Source organism: Paroedura picta, chromosome 15 (genome assembly GCF_049243985.1).
Source record: "Paroedura picta isolate Pp20150507F chromosome 15, Ppicta_v3.0, whole genome shotgun sequence".
NCBI lineage: Eukaryota > Metazoa > Chordata > Lepidosauria > Squamata > Gekkonidae > Paroedura > Paroedura picta.
In genome coordinates this window covers 2,722,932-2,739,380 of record NC_135383.1, presented here as the reverse complement: position 1 = coordinate 2,739,380, position 16,449 = coordinate 2,722,932, and the positions used below count along the sequence as shown (strand labels likewise).

At 53.8% G+C, this 16,449-nt stretch overlaps 1 protein-coding gene across 6 annotated transcripts in view; it reads left to right on the top strand.

The window, feature by feature from the left end:
* Window positions 1-10,139, top strand: part of H6PD (hexose-6-phosphate dehydrogenase/glucose 1-dehydrogenase) — a 33,156-nt gene extending 23,017 nt beyond the window's left edge. For 5 of the 6 annotated variants that reach the window (XM_077312537.1, XM_077312535.1, XM_077312536.1 and 2 more), the window contains 5 exons: window positions 941-1,038; window positions 1,361-2,034; window positions 4,456-4,573; window positions 6,239-6,508; window positions 7,191-10,139. In XM_077312537.1, the coding sequence (XP_077168652.1) occupies window positions 1,405-2,034; window positions 4,456-4,573; window positions 6,239-6,508; window positions 7,191-8,551 (2,379 nt within the window). In that variant the 5' untranslated portion in view covers window positions 941-1,038; window positions 1,361-1,404 and the 3' untranslated portion in view covers window positions 8,552-10,139. The remainder of the gene's footprint in view (window positions 1-940; window positions 1,039-1,360; window positions 2,035-4,455; window positions 4,574-6,238; window positions 6,509-7,190) is intronic. The other variant, XM_077312540.1, reaches the window with a different exon arrangement.
* The last annotated feature ends 6,310 nt before the right edge of the window (window positions 10,140-16,449 follow it).

The window sequence follows — 16,449 nt, the reverse complement described above, 5'->3', positions numbered from 1 at the left end:
CTGTCCTAGGGGATTAGACCAGGGGCAGTCAACCTGTGGTCCTCCAGATGTCCATGGACTACAATTCCCATGAGCCCCTGCCAGCAAACGCTGGCAGGGGCTCATGGGAATTGTAGTCCATGGACATCTGGAGGACCACAGGTTGACTGCCCCTGGATTAGACAGAGGCCGGGATGATGAGGAGCTGGATGCTGTTGCGCCCTGCTTGGAAAGCATCCATGCGGTGGCAAGACCCCGGCTCACGTGGCCCCGCCTGCCACGTAACCCGTTCACCCTCCCCTCCCTTGGGGATTTATTTGAGTTGTGCCAGGCCGGGGCTGGAGAACGGTTGCACAATCGGGAAGGGCTGAACAACTGGTTCTTGTGAGCTGAGCTGCCAGTGGGTCGAGATGTGGGGGTGGAACCGCTCCAGGGAGAGGAGGGGGAAACTCTCCCTCCTTTGGTGAAAGGCAGATATTGACCCCCCCACACACACCTCCCCCCCATATCCACACTTTCCCTTTCCCCTGAATATTTTGTGCCCAACTTGTGACACATAACAGAGTTTACAGGCTTGTGTTTGTTGGACGGGGAGCCCGAAATGATTTTTAATCTCATGGTTTAAATCAGACTTTAAAAAAAAAGAATACCCAGTTGCCTACAGAGGCTAAGAATTGCCACTAGGTAGGAAAACCAAGCGTCAAAATATTGAGGCTTCTGAACTCTGGTGCTGGAGAATAGCCATCTTCACAGGGGTGGCCAAACGGTGGCTCTCCAGATGTCCATGGACTACAATCCCCATGAGCCCCTGCCATGCATAATAAGACAACTTCAGATGTGCAGTAAGCTGTGAATTGGCAGGGGGCTGCACGGATTTGTAGTTCTGGGAAAGGGAGTGATCAGAGTGGCCGGAAATGTCGGAGGCTCTTATCTCTGACACGTGATCTTGTTTGTCTAACAGTTGAATAGCAGCGAGGCCAGCAGGTCCTTCCTAGTTTTCGGAGCTTTGTTGGCTGCAAGGTGGTGGGGAGAGCATCTCTTTCTTTCCCTGCTGCTCAGGTGAGTCTTCCTGGTAAGATACACAAAGGTGGAAAGAGGACATGTGTCCAGGGGAAGCCGCCAGACATCCTGGTGTCGTTTTCCTCCTTGCTTTTTTGGGGAAAAGGAATGGGGGAGCCGCCAAGGGGTCCAGTCTTAACTTGCTCCTCCAAGAATTCAACAGCATCTGAACATGCTGGAAAAGGGCGCAAATGAGGATGCAGTTCAATAAGGAGAAAGGCAGAGTTCAAGATCTGAGTCACAAAAATGAGAGGCATGCATGGGGAGCAGCATGGGTGAAGGAGATCGTGGGTGAATGAGATGTTGTGTTTTTTTTTCCCAGGACGGTTTCCAGTTTCTATCCCTCCAGCCTGCCCGGTTCCTGCCATGTTTTCCGTGGCCACCCTGAGCGTGTGGCTTCTCCTGGGCGTCTCGCCCTCCGTGGCTAGAGAGAGTCACGGCCACATTTCGGTGGTCCTCCTGGGCGCCACGGGAGACCTGGCCAAGAAGTACCTGTGGCAAGGCTTCTTCCAGCTCTATCTGGACGAGGTGAGCAATGGACACACCTTCACCTTCTACGGGGGCGCCCAGGCAGAGCCCGAGCGAGGCCAGAAACAGATGTTTGATCGGCTGAAGCGGCTGACCTGCCGGCCGGACGTGACCCCGGACCGGTGTGCCATGTTGAAAGACCAGTTCCTGAGGCTGACGCAGTATCGCCAGCTGAAGACGGCGGAGGGCTACGCCGCTCTCAGCGAAGAAATCGCGACCATGCTGAGGGAGGAAGGCCTGAAGGAAGCCGGCCGCATCTTCTACTTCTCCGTGCCCCCCTTTGCCTACGCGGAGATCAGCCGCCACATCGACAGCAGCTGCAGGCCGCCGCCTGGGGCTTGGCTACGTGTGGGCCTGGAGAAGCCCTTTGGCCACGATCTCAAGTCCGCCCAGCAGCTGGCGGGAGAGCTGAAGACATTCTTCCGGGAAGAGGAGATGTACCGGGTGGACCACTACCTTGGCAAGCAGGTGAGCCGCCGTGAAGACATCGGGCCAAAATGTGGCTTCCAGAAAATCCACGAAGGGGGGAAAATGAAGTTTTAGTCCAGGGGCACCTTGAAGACTAGCCAGGTTTTATTCAAGGTTTAAGCTTTAGTGTGCATGCATACGTCTTCAGAGACAGTGAGGGGTGCGCATGCACATAAAATCTTATACCCTGAGTAAAAGTTTGTGGGTCTTAAAAGTGCCCCAGACTCAAACTTTGTTCTGCTGCTTCTGATCAGCACAACTACCCTCCTGAATCTCTGTCTGTCTTTGTCTGTCTCTGTCTGTCTGTCTGTCTGTCTGTCTGTCTGTCTGTCTGGCAGAGGCTCATGGGAATTGTAGTCCATGGACATCAGTTTGCCCACCCCTGCTTTAGACCAGCAGAGCTGCCTTCCTGAATCTAGTGTCAATCTAAGCTATACTGAACATGGACTGTGTAGCAATGGGTCTAATTTATACTGTCTACGGAAGGCTAAGCTTAAAACCCAAATCCACGTATACGTTACCTCTTTCCTGGATCGCAGGGAAATGTATTTGCATACCTGTGTTTTTAAGGTCAGCCCCCCATTCATGCGGTATAAACATGAACCATTTCTACACGATCTCAGTTCAGCGTCCCTGTGGCCAACTTCACATTGATGGAAAACCAGGTGCTCAGCAGAATTTAGGGATCCTGGACTCAAGCCTCTTAGGGCCAGCACCGCACAAGATCTGTACCTTTTTGGCAAGGCTGCCCCCCCCGTCCCCCCCTCGGTAAAACAGGCCTCGCCTCCTGTGGATTCAAAGACCCAACAAGTTTTACCGGCTAGAAAGGAACTCCCGAGATTTGCAAAACTGATTTAACTTTATCTCAGCATGCGGCTGGGTGTGGAAGTGAGTCAGGCAGGCAGCAAGAGCCCCAACAATAAAGTTCAACAAAACATTAAAAGTTATTAATTAACTTTTGATGTTTTCTTTTTATTGTGTTTTAATTAGCGAGCTGCCTCGTGCAAATTCCCTGGAGAGGGAGCTTCGACATTCACTTGTTCATGTAAATAAATAAGACAAGAGCCATGTAGCCAGAGCTATAGGTCTAACTGAACTGGGAGGAGGAGCCGCGGGCAGGTTGTGTGTGTGTGTGCGTGGGGGGAGGCATTGTAGGCGTCTCTTTTTTTAATGCCTGTGTGCGTCTTGGTGTGTGTCCTGCATCCTCCTGGCCTTCCATTTCGCTGAGTCATCAGGCCGCCCCTCTCCCCGCTGCTGCGGTCTGTTAGCGAGGCGCCTGCCAAGTGCTGGCTCTCCAAGCGAGGCTTTTAATTTGATAAGAATATGGTGCATCCCCCCCCCCCCCCCCGCTCTCTTCCCCTCCTAGCCTGGTTCTTCGATCAGCCAAAGGAAGATGGAACAGGGAGAAAGTGCAGAGCACCATCTGCTCTGGGCGGGATATCTCCCCCCCCCCCCACACCTCAAAATTGGAAAGTGGACGACTGGTAGTGCCACGGAAGCGTCATTTAGGGAGAAAGCGGAGGCAGCCAACTGTCAGCTCCGGGTTCCGGCCGTGGATTATGAGAAGAAAACAGTGCCTCTGACCATGTGCAGTGTGGCAAGCACCTGCTGGATGGAGATGCTGGAGATGCCTCCCCTTTCCCCCTGGCGTTAGCTGACTCCAGAGTGACTCCCCTTTACCTCCGCCCCCCCCTTCCCCGGAGCACCTGACTCAGCCTCTCTCCAGCCCGAGGGGAACGCAGGAGCGCACGTCACATGCAGACTGCACGCCAGGGCTTTTTCGGGCAAAAAGTTCCTGCAGCAGCTTACCGCTGAGGGCTCTTTTCCCTCCTTGCCTGCACTTTGGCTGGGCCTTGACAAGCTGGATTGGCCCTCGCAGGAACCTGGAGGCTTCCACCCCCCCACACACACACCATTTTGCCCTTTCCCCACTGTGTGATGAGGAGTGCAAACACACACACACACACACACACCATGCAGGGACTGCAGGATTGGACTTGTGGTAAAACAATGACAAGCTTCAGAGAAGGGGGTAGGGCAGATTTCTGCAACCTCAATCTCCTGTCCGTTTTCCAAGGAGCATGCACGTTCTTCTCCCTCCCCTCTTTTATCCTTCCAACCACCTTGTGAGGTAGAGTAGAGAGGGGAGGGGCTGGGGATCAGTGGCAGAGCCTCTGCTTGCCACGCGGAAGGTCCCCAGGTTCAATCCCCGGCATCTCCAGTCAAAAGGACCCGGCAGGAGGGGATGTGAAGGGCCTCGGCCTGCCAATCTGTGTAAGCAAGACTGATCTTGATGGATTTGCATCAAAACGAGGCCACCTGCTCCCTGCTTCCGAGCCGTCATCCCAGCAGAAACTCTGTCCCCGATACCTTTTGCTTTTCAGTTGTTTCGATCTTTTTCCTTTGCTCTCTCCCCCTCAGGCTGTAGCCCACATCTTGCCCTTCCGAGACCAGAACCGAAATCATTTGGACCCGATCTGGAATAGGCGTCATGTCGAGAGGGTGGAAATTGTCTTAAAGGAGACCGTGGATGTGAAAAGTAGGTGATTCTTGCCCGGCAGGCCAGCAAGAAGGAATCTGCTTAATCTATTCATTTGCTGTCAACAAAAATAGAGACCAGTAGCACCTTTAAGACCGACAAAGATTTATTCAAGGTGAGAGCTTTCGAGTGCAGGCACTCTGTGCCTGCACTCGAAAGCTCCCACCTTGAATAAATCTTTGTCGGTCCTAAAGGTGCTATTGGACTCTTTTTTTTGTTGTGCTACTTCAGACCAACGCGGCGACCCACTTGAATCTATCCCATAGGAGTACGTCATTCTGCCGTTTGTTACACTGGAGTAGGTTCTTCGAGAGGGAAATGAAACCAAATTGTTGTCTTCGGATCAGGAGCCAGATTTGAACTCTCTTCTGCACCAAACCCTGCCCGGAAAAACAAGCAAAGCTGCCCTTCGTGTCAAGGCCGCACATGTGAATAGATTGGTTGGACTTTGCTCCCGTCCCAACTGGCAAGAAATTTCAGCTTTGGAAAAGCCTCCCTTTTCTCAGCCCGTCAAAACGAGAGGATTTGGGCCCAAGGTCCGTCTCACCCTGGGAAAACCAGCAGTGGGGCATGAGATCACCAGCCCTCCCAGCCGTTCTGTTGGTCTTCCCGTTTGGCGGGTGGGAAGAGTCGGGTTTGATTCCCCACTCTTCCTTCACGGGCAGACTGCTGGGTGACCTTGAGACAGTCCCAGTTCTCTCAGAGCTCTCTCAGCCCCACCTACCTCGCAGGGCGTCTGTTGCTGGGAGAGGAAGGGAAAAGGCGTCTCTGTAAGCCGTTGTGAGACTCTTCTGGGCAGTGAAACCAGCTCTTCTTCTTTCGAGGTATACTGCCTTGGAAGATGGAGGTTCAATATAACCGTCACGGTCTTTGTGCGTCTTTGTGGGTTTTTTTAAAACTAAAACCGTCTAAGCTGGTGGGTCTCCTCAAGCTCATTCAGGGTGGCCAAGTGAAAAGCTGCCTTCCCTGTCCTTGAGGGGGGCGAGGAAAGAGAGGCGGCAGTTCTTCCGGGGGGGGGGGGGGCTGCCGACCTGTGCTTAGCGCATTGCCTCCGGAGCCTGTTTTCCGGCCCGTCGGCACAACGGTCGCCGTCCCGTCAAGGACGCAGCTGCGCTTTGGCTCACTGCAGTGCTGCAGCGTCTCTTCTGCTCCGGCTGCACCTGCCGCCCGCATCAGGATGACGGAAGGGGGGGGGCGCCCTCGGTTTCTGCAGCCTCAGGAATGCGCCTTTGTGCACGGTGCCAATTAGCCATTGCTCTTATTAAAAGCCGTGAGTGATGGTCCGCCTTGGCCAAACCCGGCAACTTCTGCTTAGGTAAAAGGGGACGGCGAGGGGGAGCCCCCCCCCTTGTCCCCCCTTGGCAGTTCTCATTCGCTCACCCCCTTTCCTCGGCCCAGGCCGGCCATCAGGGCTCACGCCTCTGCCAGAAAAATGCAGCATTGATTACTCTAATGAACGCGCTGGGGGTTTCCAGGAGGCCGAGTTCCCCGTTCCAAAGCCAGAAAGGGCGAGTCGGGCCGGGCAGAGTTTCTTTGCAGAAAGGCATCAAGGAGACACACGTCAGGTTGGCCCCCTGCCCGTCTGCCAGCCCCCCAGTCCCGAATCTCCCTTTGAGAAATTAACCGGGCACGTTCCTGTGCCCCCTCTTTCCCTCCCGCCTGCAGACCGCACCGGCTTCTACGAAGAGTACGGGGTCATCCGCGACGTCCACCAAAACCACCTCACGGAGGCCTTGATGTTCCTCGCCATGGAGCTTCCGGCCAACGTCAGCAGCGCCGAAGACGTTCTCCGCGGCAAACTGCAGACCTTCCAGACGCTGCGGGGCCTGGATAAAAGGAGCGCCGTGATTGGCCAGTACGAGGGGTACAGGGGCCACGTCAAGGAGGAGCTCCAGAAAGGGCCAAACTACTTCAGCCGGACGCCCACTTTCGCTGGTAAGCGCGTCGGCCTCTAATCTGGAGAACTGGGTTTGATTCTCCACTCTTCCTCCAGGTGCAGCCAGCTGGGTGACCTTGGGCTAGTCACAGTTCTGATAGGGCTGTTCTCACAGAGCAATATTCCACAAACTCTCTCAACCCCACCTAACTCACCGGGTGTCTGTTGTGGGGAGAGGAAGGGAAAGGTCTTTGTGAGTCTCCTTCGGGTAGTGAAACACGGGCATTCATTCATTCATTCATTCATTCATTCATTCATTCATTCATTCATTCATTCATTCCTTCATTCCTTCATTCATTCATTCATTCATTCATTCATTCATTCGATTTTTGTACCGCCGCTCCCATAACTGGCTTGCGGGGCTTAAGATGATAAAAGCATCCATACAATTAAAATCCCCATAAAACAATTAAAACAAATTGCACATATTACAATGAAGATGAAAATAGCGGCGACCTAGAAAACTATGCCCCCCTATTGCAGGCATCGATCAATATAGATGAAATAATATCTAAAGCAAAACATAAGATGGGATGAAACTGGCTAGAGGATGAAATTAGGCCCCTCAGCAGTCTAGCACCGCCGTTTGATAGGGCTTTAAGAGGGGGAGGGACGACCCAATGGAAAATAAATCTCCAGCTCTTCCTCTCTCCTTGAATGCCCGTTTGTCCTGCTTTCCAGGGGTGCTGATTCACCTGGACAGCCCCCGCTGGGAGGGGGTCCCCTTCCTCCTCACCTCGGGCAAAGTCCTGGAGGAGCGCGTCGGCTACGTCCGGGTGCTGTTCAAGAGGCAGGCCTTCTGCATCCAGAACGAGACGGCGTGGGACAGCGAGCGCAGCCCGTGCAAACCCAAGCAGATAATTTTCTACATCGGGCACGGGGAGCTGAACTCGCCCGCGGTCCTGGTCAGCCGCAACCTCTTTCAGCCCGTCCTGCCAGGAGAGGACTGGAAGGCCGCCTCCGATCGCCCGGGGCTGCGTCTCTTCGGACAGCCCCTCTCGGAGTACCACGCGTACGTCCCCGTCCAGGAGAGAGACCCGTACACCGTCCTCATTTCAAGGATCTACCACGGCAAGAAGGAGTCTTTCATTACCACCGAAAATCTGCTGGCCGCCTGGGAATTTTGGAGCCCGCTGCTGGACGGTTTAGCCGGGGAATTTCCCCGCTTGTACCCGGGAGGCCTGCAAAACCGAGACCTCCTGGATTTCGAGATGGCCGGCGGGGAAGTGTCCTTTGTGGTGAAAGAGGCGCTGGAGGTGATGGGGGCCGAGGGCGAGCAGACGCCAGACCGGTACCAGACGCTGCAGTCCCGCTTCCGGCAGAACCAACTGGTCACCGCTTGGCCGGAAGAGCTGATCGTCCGCCTGGCGTCCGACCTGGAAGCCGCCGCTGCCGGCGCCGTGGAGAGAGCGGGCCAGTTCCACTTGGCGCTCTCCGGCGGATCGAGCCCGCTGGCCCTGTTCAAGCAGCTGGCCAGCCACCACTACGGCTTCCCCTGGAAGCACACCCACCTGTGGCTGGTGGACGAGCGCTGCGTCCCCTTGACGGACCCGGAGTCCAACTTCAGGAACCTGCACGACCACCTCCTCCAGCACGTCCGGGTCCCTTACTACAACATCCACCCAATGCCGGTCCATCTCAACCGGCGGCTCTGCGTGGAGGACGACAAGGGCCCAGAGCTCTACGCCGGTGAGATTGCCGCCTGGGTGGCCAACAGCAGTTTTGACCTGGTCCTCCTCGGGGTGGGCATCGACGGGCACACGGCCTCCCTCTTCCCACGGTCCCCCGTGGGCCTGGAAGGAGGCCCGGAGGTGGTGCTCACGGAGAGTCCCGTCAAGCCACACCAGCGCATGAGTCTCAGCCTGCCGCTCATCAACCGTGCCCGGCGGGTGTCCGTGCTGGTGATGGGGAAGAGCAAACACGACATTGTGACCCTGGTCAGTCGCGTGGGGCAGGAGCCCCACAAGTGGCCCATTTCAGGGGTCAACCCCAGTGTGGGCCACATAGCGTGGTACGTGGACTATGAAGCTTTATTCGGGTGACACCCAGGGACATTTCCCCAGTTTCATTCTTCTGCCCCGGGGAGGTGACTTCAGTGCTGCTGTCCTCTTGTTTTTCCTCCCCTCTACAAAAAAATGGGGGATCTTTATAAACGGCCTACCTCGCAGGAATGACCCAGAACCTTTTTAGACAGTTGGAGCAGTCCCTGGAGGAGAGAGGTGGAGGAATTTGTGGGAAATGTTGCCCTTGGTCTTTGGGTCAGGTTGTGTGTTTTGCTGGAAGAAAAACCCCAAAATCTGAAAGATTGTGCAAATATGTGCCCTTTAATGTGTAAAACTTTCCTGTCTTCTGTCTCACACAAGGGCCAATCAGTTCCTCTGGAGGGCCAACAACAGGGCAGAGAGGCCGAGGCTTTCCCCTGAGAAGAATATAAGAAGAGCCCTGCTGGGTCAGACCAGGGAGGATCCCTCCAGTCCAGCCTCCCGTCTCACCCAGAGGCCAGCCAGTTCCTCTGCAGGGCCAGCCACAGGGCAGAGAGGCCGAGGCCTTCCCCTGATGTTGCCTCCTTGCTCTGGGACTCAGAGGTTGACTGCCCCTGAATATGGAATCCCTTTTCTTGGCACCTGTGCTTGGAAGGAAGCCCTGCTAAGTTCGGCGGGGTTTGCTCCCCTAAAAACAAGCAGCCCAATAGTCTGTGCCGACCAAGACCTAACTTTGCCCTGACCCTACGTGTTTCGGATCCGGTTTGAGCAAAAACCTCTTTCCCATGCTGGGTTTTTCTGAGCGGGAGAGACAAGGACTTGCCACTAGGTGGCGGTGTTTCATAGGGTTCTGGCTGCCTTGGATCACTGTCCTCATCAGAATAATAACGCTATTATTAATTCTGCTGGGGTTTCTTGTAGGGCAGAAGCCTTCAGAGTTCCCTCAGAGTCCTCCAACCCACGTGGTTTTCTTTTAGTGAAACTGGCATCCTCCCCCAAGGATGGCTCATTAAAATGTGTCCGGGTATTGAATGTGGCTGAATGATAGAACTGTACTTGGTTCACAGGTGTAATCATATTACGCACCCACACCCCCCCAGGCACCCACCCACACACCCCACACACCCCAAGGCTGATTAGGAGTCAAGGTCAGGGAACAGTAAATCATGCAGAGACACAGTGGGCACCCTCCTTTTAACTGTTTGTTTCTTAAACCACATAGAGCCCGCCTAGTTCGGCGTAGCGTTTAAGCACAATATTCCAGCTGATGCTCTGGTACGCATGATGTGCCTTACTTTAATACTCAAGGTCAGAGCAGTAGGTCATCCAGAGATGCACTAGACACCCCCCTCTTTGGAACTACTCAGCTCTTACACCACATAAATTTGGAACTGCTGCTCTGGCACGCACCAAATGCCTTACAGAAAGTTCTCCCAACTTCTCAGGGGTCTCTCGAAAGAATCTGAGCACCTTCCCGGCTTCCTGTGTCTGTCCTTCCAGGGTTTAATTCTACTGATGCTTTTGAACAACTGCCAAGTGATGCTCAGAGGAAGTGTTCTTTATGTGTGCCTTTTAAAAAAAAATCAAACACTGGGATTTAAAAAAAATAAATTGTAAATAATAATAAATAATAAGCTTTTAAATCATGTGCGGGGAAATGTTGATACTCTCTTTTGTTTGGCGAGATCGTTGCGAACTCCGTCTCGGCCTAAAGAGGGCAGGGGGTGAACTTCGTTGTGTTGGCGATAAAGGTGTTTTTCTTAAATGTTGTCTCTGCGGTCTACATCTGATGCAGCAAATCTCCAGCAAGGATGGCACAAGTCAAAGGAATAAACATGCAGACTATTGCGTGTGGTGCTTGCACATTGTGTTCCTGTGCGCAGGGCCAAGGCCGATTCTCTGCCCTCCCCAGAACCATAGCAGGACCTGGACGTTCAGGAGACCGAACCGGTTCTGGACGTGTCTTTTGTTTGGACCTGCTGATTTCCATGGAAGTGAGTTTGTATGTGGAGGTCCCAAGCAGGCGTGCTTTTAAAAGTGCCCAACTCTGTCCAGGTTGGTCTCCTTGTGGGAAGCCGTGGCTTGAAGCCCATGAAACTCCAGCAAAACAGGCCCCTGGGACCGTGAAAACTGTTGGCAGATTTTGGATGTGCAAAGAGGGGTGCAGCACCAGGCTGCTCAAAAGAATAAGGTGGTTTTATTGAGAAGACAAACAACTTCATAAAGGAGAGAGGAGAGAGAGAGAGTCATATAACTGACTAACTGTTTATTCTTCAAGAGTCAATCAGGAAGGAAGCATGCTCTAAAGAGCAGGAAGTCTTCAATTGAGACAGGATTCTGGAGGGGAGCATTTGGAAAATGCCAAGACATTCCTACTCTAATTACACTAAATACACGTTTCCTCTGATGTCCCCTGCAGGATGTTCTTGAATCATGCATATTCCAACAAAACATGACGGGGCACGCATGCTGGATCGGAAGACGTCGGGGCTCGCCTCCTCGCTTTCTTCCGATGCAGTCAGGCATCGGAAGCACAAATGGACTCGAAGCACAAATGGAGGTTTAAGGGGGTGGCAGGTCTCAGTGGGTGAGTGATAGGGATGTGAGTGTCTTGCATAGTACAGGGGGTTGGACTAGAGCAGGGGTAGTCAACCTGTGGTCCTCCAGATGTCCATGGACTACAATTCCCATGAGCCCCTGCCAGCGTTTGCTGGCAGGGGCTCATGGGAATCGTAGTCCATGGACATCTGGAGGACCAAGGTCCGTGTGAATGTTGAACTTTGTCAGGGAAGAGCCCGCCTAGTTCGGCGTAGTATTTAAGCACAATATTCCTGCTGATGCTTAGGGGATTCTCACACACCAGGCTGCGAACGCCCTTTCCCGTTTCTCCCCAGCATCGGATATTCAGAGACCTGCGAGGTTCCATGGAGGCTCCATTCCCTGTGGATTTTCTAACCGTTTTCCTTGGAAGGAACCACCGAATCATCCGGTGGCAAGCACTGCGAGGTTAAGTACGAACTTGGGACTGAATGAAGATGTTTGTCTCTCTGGGTTCTGCAGGGCATCTCCGCATTCCGGCATCGGGAGAAACCCCTGTGGATCCTAAGGGAGGGAGACGTGCTGGTCCAGAAATAGCCCTAGGAAACCAGGCAGATCTTCCGAGCCGCTTCGTAAAATATCGTGTGTGCTTTTGAGTGCTCTGCAGTGAGCTGGCACATCCCCCGTAGCAATGCAGCTCTCCTGCAGGTATCGCTGGCAGACGGGAGCAGGGCTGTGAACGACGGGGCCGACGTGATCCCACTGCTTGCCCCAGGACACAGCGGCCATCTCCTTGACAAGCCAAGGGGAACCCCTACAGCTGGGTGTCTCCCACCACGGGTGTCTTCCTGCTCAACACCCCCCTCTCCCCCCCCCTCCAAAGCCCCTGCATTCATCAGAGATGCTGCCTGCCCCAGAAACAGAGTGAGACGCTGCCAAACTGCATTTTGGCTTCAGTGAACTTTCATCTAGTTGAATCTGCCTGGTGGCCCTTGCAAGGGGGGAGTCTCTCCCCCCCCCCTCCGATTCAGACAGCCCCCAACTGGGTCTGCCTTCGGCCACCTTGGCTTGGTTCCTTGACCAATCCAGCTCATTGTCTGGATCGCAGCCTCTGCTCTGGCAACGAGCAGAGCGTGGAAAAGGAGAAAGATGTCAAAGGTGTGCTGGATGGACCCCTGGTCTTATCCAGCAGGGCACTTCTGATGTTCTCAGGAAGGCCTCGGCCTCTCTGCCCTGTCCTGGGACCTTCAGAGGAGCTTCTGGCATCTAGCCACGAGATGGTGGGCTAGAGGGGCCACTGGCCTGATCCAGCAGGGCACTTCTGATGTTCTCAGGAAGGCCTTGTCTGCTCTGCCCTGTGGCTGGACCTCCAGAGGAGCTGGCTGGCCCCAACTAAGAAACAGGATGCTAGATTAGGTGGGCCACTGGCCTGATCCAGCAGGGATGTTCTAAATGTCCATCTGAAAACACTCAAGGAGACTGGAGCCAAAAGAGCGGTATATAAATATAATAAATAAATAAAATAAATAAATAAGAATGGAGAATCTGCTGTTCTTCACTCCATTCGTCATGCTTCTGCATTGACCTCCCCCCCCCCAGCTGCCCAAATTTTGGAGCCTCAAAGCAGCCCAACTCTGAAGATAATCTCCCAGAAGGGAACGGACAGAGAGCAGCTGGCTCCCAGCACAGAGAAACCCTGGAGTTCCTTCCCCATTAGGGGGGTTCCAGCACCCAGCACGGCCTGATCTCTCCTGCCAGGGCAGGCTGGACCGATCGTAAGCAACTGGGGGGGGGATCAAAAAACACGGGCCGAATTTACGCCCAAGCAGGCTGGGAAGCAGCTATGATGTCAACAGCCATATCTGGCTTCAAGAACAGGACGATCTTGGTGTCCCCCCGTCCCCCGCCCGGCCCTGCGCAGAACCAAGATAAGGCAAAAATGCCCTGACCCCACGGGAACGGAGGGGAAAAAATTCTCCAATGCTGAGGAATAAAAGGCAGCGGGGATCCTAAGACTTGGCTCCTGGGCTGGCCTTGTTGCCACCTCTGGGTTGGGAGATTTCTGGAGATTTGGGGGTGGGGGCTGAAGAAGGCAGAGTTTGGCGAGGGAAGAGAGCTGAGCGGGTGTAATGCCTTAAGAGTCTGCCTTCAGAGCAGCCATTCCCCCCAACTTGAAACTCTGTTGTCTGGATTTATCTACTGTATGGTGTGTGTGTAACAGAACAGAACCCTCGAGTTGGAGGGGGACACAGAGGCCATCTAGTCCCACCCCCTGCCCAGTGCAGGATCAGCCAAAAGCATCCAGAACTGCCTGTCCAGCTGCCGGCCCTTTTTAGTTGTACATGTGATGAGCACGGGCATTGTTTCAGGGTCTCCGACCTTATTGCCCCAGAGGGGTCTGCAAAGGAGACCAGGCATGACGGCTGAGCCAAATCCGACACTGGAGGCAAACGGTGGGGCCAGAGGGGCCCTTGGAGTGCGGGAAGTCCCTGGATCAGTTCCTGGCCCTCTGATGAACAATTCTCGGTTGATGGGAAAGGGCCGGAGAGCCGCTGCTTGGCAGGGATGAGGCAGGCAGGCGTCTGACGGACAGAGCACCGTGGCTCCCTTGGCAGAAGGCGGCTTCCTACTTCTCACCCCCCCCCTGCCCCAGTCTGAGGCAACGGCTGGCACATTTCGTGCGCTGGGAAGGCCCAGCAGGTGCAGAAGGCACTGAAGCTGCCACACAGCCACCTTTCTCGTGCGCCACCCGAGCATAGCAGAACTGGCGCCGGTCAGTCTGAATCAGCAGAATAGCCGTTCTGCTTTGCAGGACTGGTAGAGCCCTCTTTCATTGTTTTTTGGGGGGAGGGAGGGGTGTTGCATGCCTGCTTCCACAATGTCACGCTACGCCCCAGCCAGGTTTGGTCACCAGTTGTTTTTTTAAAGCATCTGCCTCTGTAACCGAGTGCCTCTGAGTGTGCAAAGCATGCCCTCCTTCCAGAAGGGAAGCCTCCACGTTCCGAAGCAGTCTACCTCTGGATATCACTGCTGGGAGGTAACCTCAGGGGAGGGCCTCAGCCTCTGTGCCTGGTGGTCGGCTGTCCAGACTGGCCGCTGTGTGAGGCAGGATGCTGGACTAGATGGAGCTTCACTGGTCTGATCCAGCAGGGCTCTGGAGTTGGATCTGGGAGACACGGGTGTGAATCCCCACTCTACTTTCTCCTCTTGTTGGGTGACCTTGGCCCCGTCAAAAACTCTCAGCCTGATCAACCTTACAGGGTTGTTGTGAAAATAAAAACGAGGAAAGGCACATGGTGTGAGCTGTTTTGGGAAGAGAGGTCAGGTAAAAATAAAATAAGTGCCAATAAACTCCTGAAAACAAGTGGGCGTCCTTCATTTGTGACAGGGGAGGAAAACAGGTTCCACTTTTTAAAATGGACCCATGGATTGTGCACCTCTGAGCTTGTGCTGAGTGCCGACCGATGGACCCTTCGGAGGATCATGTCTACCAAGCACATGACCACGAGGTGTCTCCCACAGGGCCCTGATCCTGCTGGGCCGATATCTTGTGTGAAAATCTTTCCTCCTCCACACCTTGACGGAACATTCAGCATTATTATTTTTAAACTGTTCCTGGGTGATGTCAGGATGTTCCCTCTGTAGTCGAGGCTGCATAATTGGAAGGGTAATTGTGCTTCTGTCAAGCCGGTGCGTAATCATGCTGGATTCTTTTCATGCCGTCTGCCACGGCCCTCCTGCCTCTCTCACGCTTTCTGTTGATGTACGTTACCGGCACTATTTAGATCATAAGTCTGCCAGTAGCCCTCCAGGGAACATGCAAATGTCAGAAGAGCCCTGCTGGGTCAGACCAGGCGTCCCTCTAGTCCAGGGCTAGTCAAACTGCGGCCCTCCAGATGTCCATGGACTACAATTCCCATGAGCCCCTGCCAGCGCGCTGGCAGGGGCTCATGGGAATTGTAGTCCATGGACATCTCGAGGGCTGCCGTTTGACTACCCATGCCTGCCTCACATGGTGCTGGAGGGCCAGCAACAGGACAGAGAGGCAGCGGTCTTCCCCTGAGGCTGCCTCCTCACCCTGAGATTCAGGGGTTGACTGCTTCTGAACTTGGAGGCTCCCTTTATTCACCACGGCTAGCAGGCACAAACAGGCCAATTTCCCATGAGTCTGTCTAATCCCCTTTCAAAGCTGTTTATTCCTGTGGCCATCACTTTGTCCTCTGGCAGTGAATGATACATTTTAATAGCTCATAGAAATATTTTGTTGTTTTTTTCCCCCATCCTGCATCATTGCTTCGTCGGGTGCTCATGAGTTCTAGTACTTTGGGTGACAAAAATCACAGATTCTAAGCAGTGATCAGAATATACAGTCTGGCTTTCGGTCTTGTCCGAGAAAGCACCCGTTTTTGAAACCAACCCCATATCTTGCTGTGTTGGACAGTTTTCACGAAGCTTCCCCTGTTCTTGGATTCCAAGTGGATTCCATTCTGGGCTCGAATGTGGAGGTTCCGTCCAACAGCTTTAGAGTAGACAGACTGGCCCTCCAAGATCTAGTCAGATCCTGAGGCCAATTTACATGTAGGAATGACTCCCCTCTGACTCTATGGGAACTCCTCCTGAGTAAATGCACGTAGGATTTCTGCCTTTCAAAGCGTCTATTAATGCCGCTCATTTTAAAATGCAACCCTTCCTCCAAGGATCACAGGGCGGTTCCCCTTACTCACACAACCACCTGGAGCAGAAGAGGGTATTATTGCGGCTCAGGGAGGATTCGAACCCAGATCTCATCACTGCTGCATTCACACACACACCTGCCATTTCAGACAGATTTATTATTATTTATTGGATTTGTATAGCACCCTCCGAAGCGGCTGGGTGGGGGTGGCAAAAATTCACTGGAGGTAAAAATGCCATGAAACGCATTTGGGGGTTTGACATTTCCATACCAAAGCGTGCAATAAATATGTACGTATTTCTTGCTTGCATTTTGAGAGGGGTGAATGGCCGAAATAACTCTGCGCATGCATAGAGGCACTCTCTTTGTATCCTTTTTACATGTTCCTGGGCTGAGTTTCCCTCCCTCTCCTTCCCTTTACCTGAGCCTAGACGTGTGGACTAACAAACAGGTCCTGTTGCTTCCCAGAGCCTCTTGCACTGAGTGGCCACCCCCATGGCGGTCGCTGGGGGCCATGGGTCAGTCATGTCCTCCGGGCCTAACCTACCTCACAGGGTTGTTGTGAGGAGAAAACGGAGGAGAAACCAACGCAAGCCACTTTGGGCCTCCACGGTGGAGAAACACAAACGCTTAGACCAGGGGCAGTCAAACTGCGGCCCTCCAGATGTCCATGGACTACAATTCCCATGAGCCCCTGGCAGGGGCTCCTGGGAATTGTAGTCTATGGGCATCTGGAGGGCCGCAG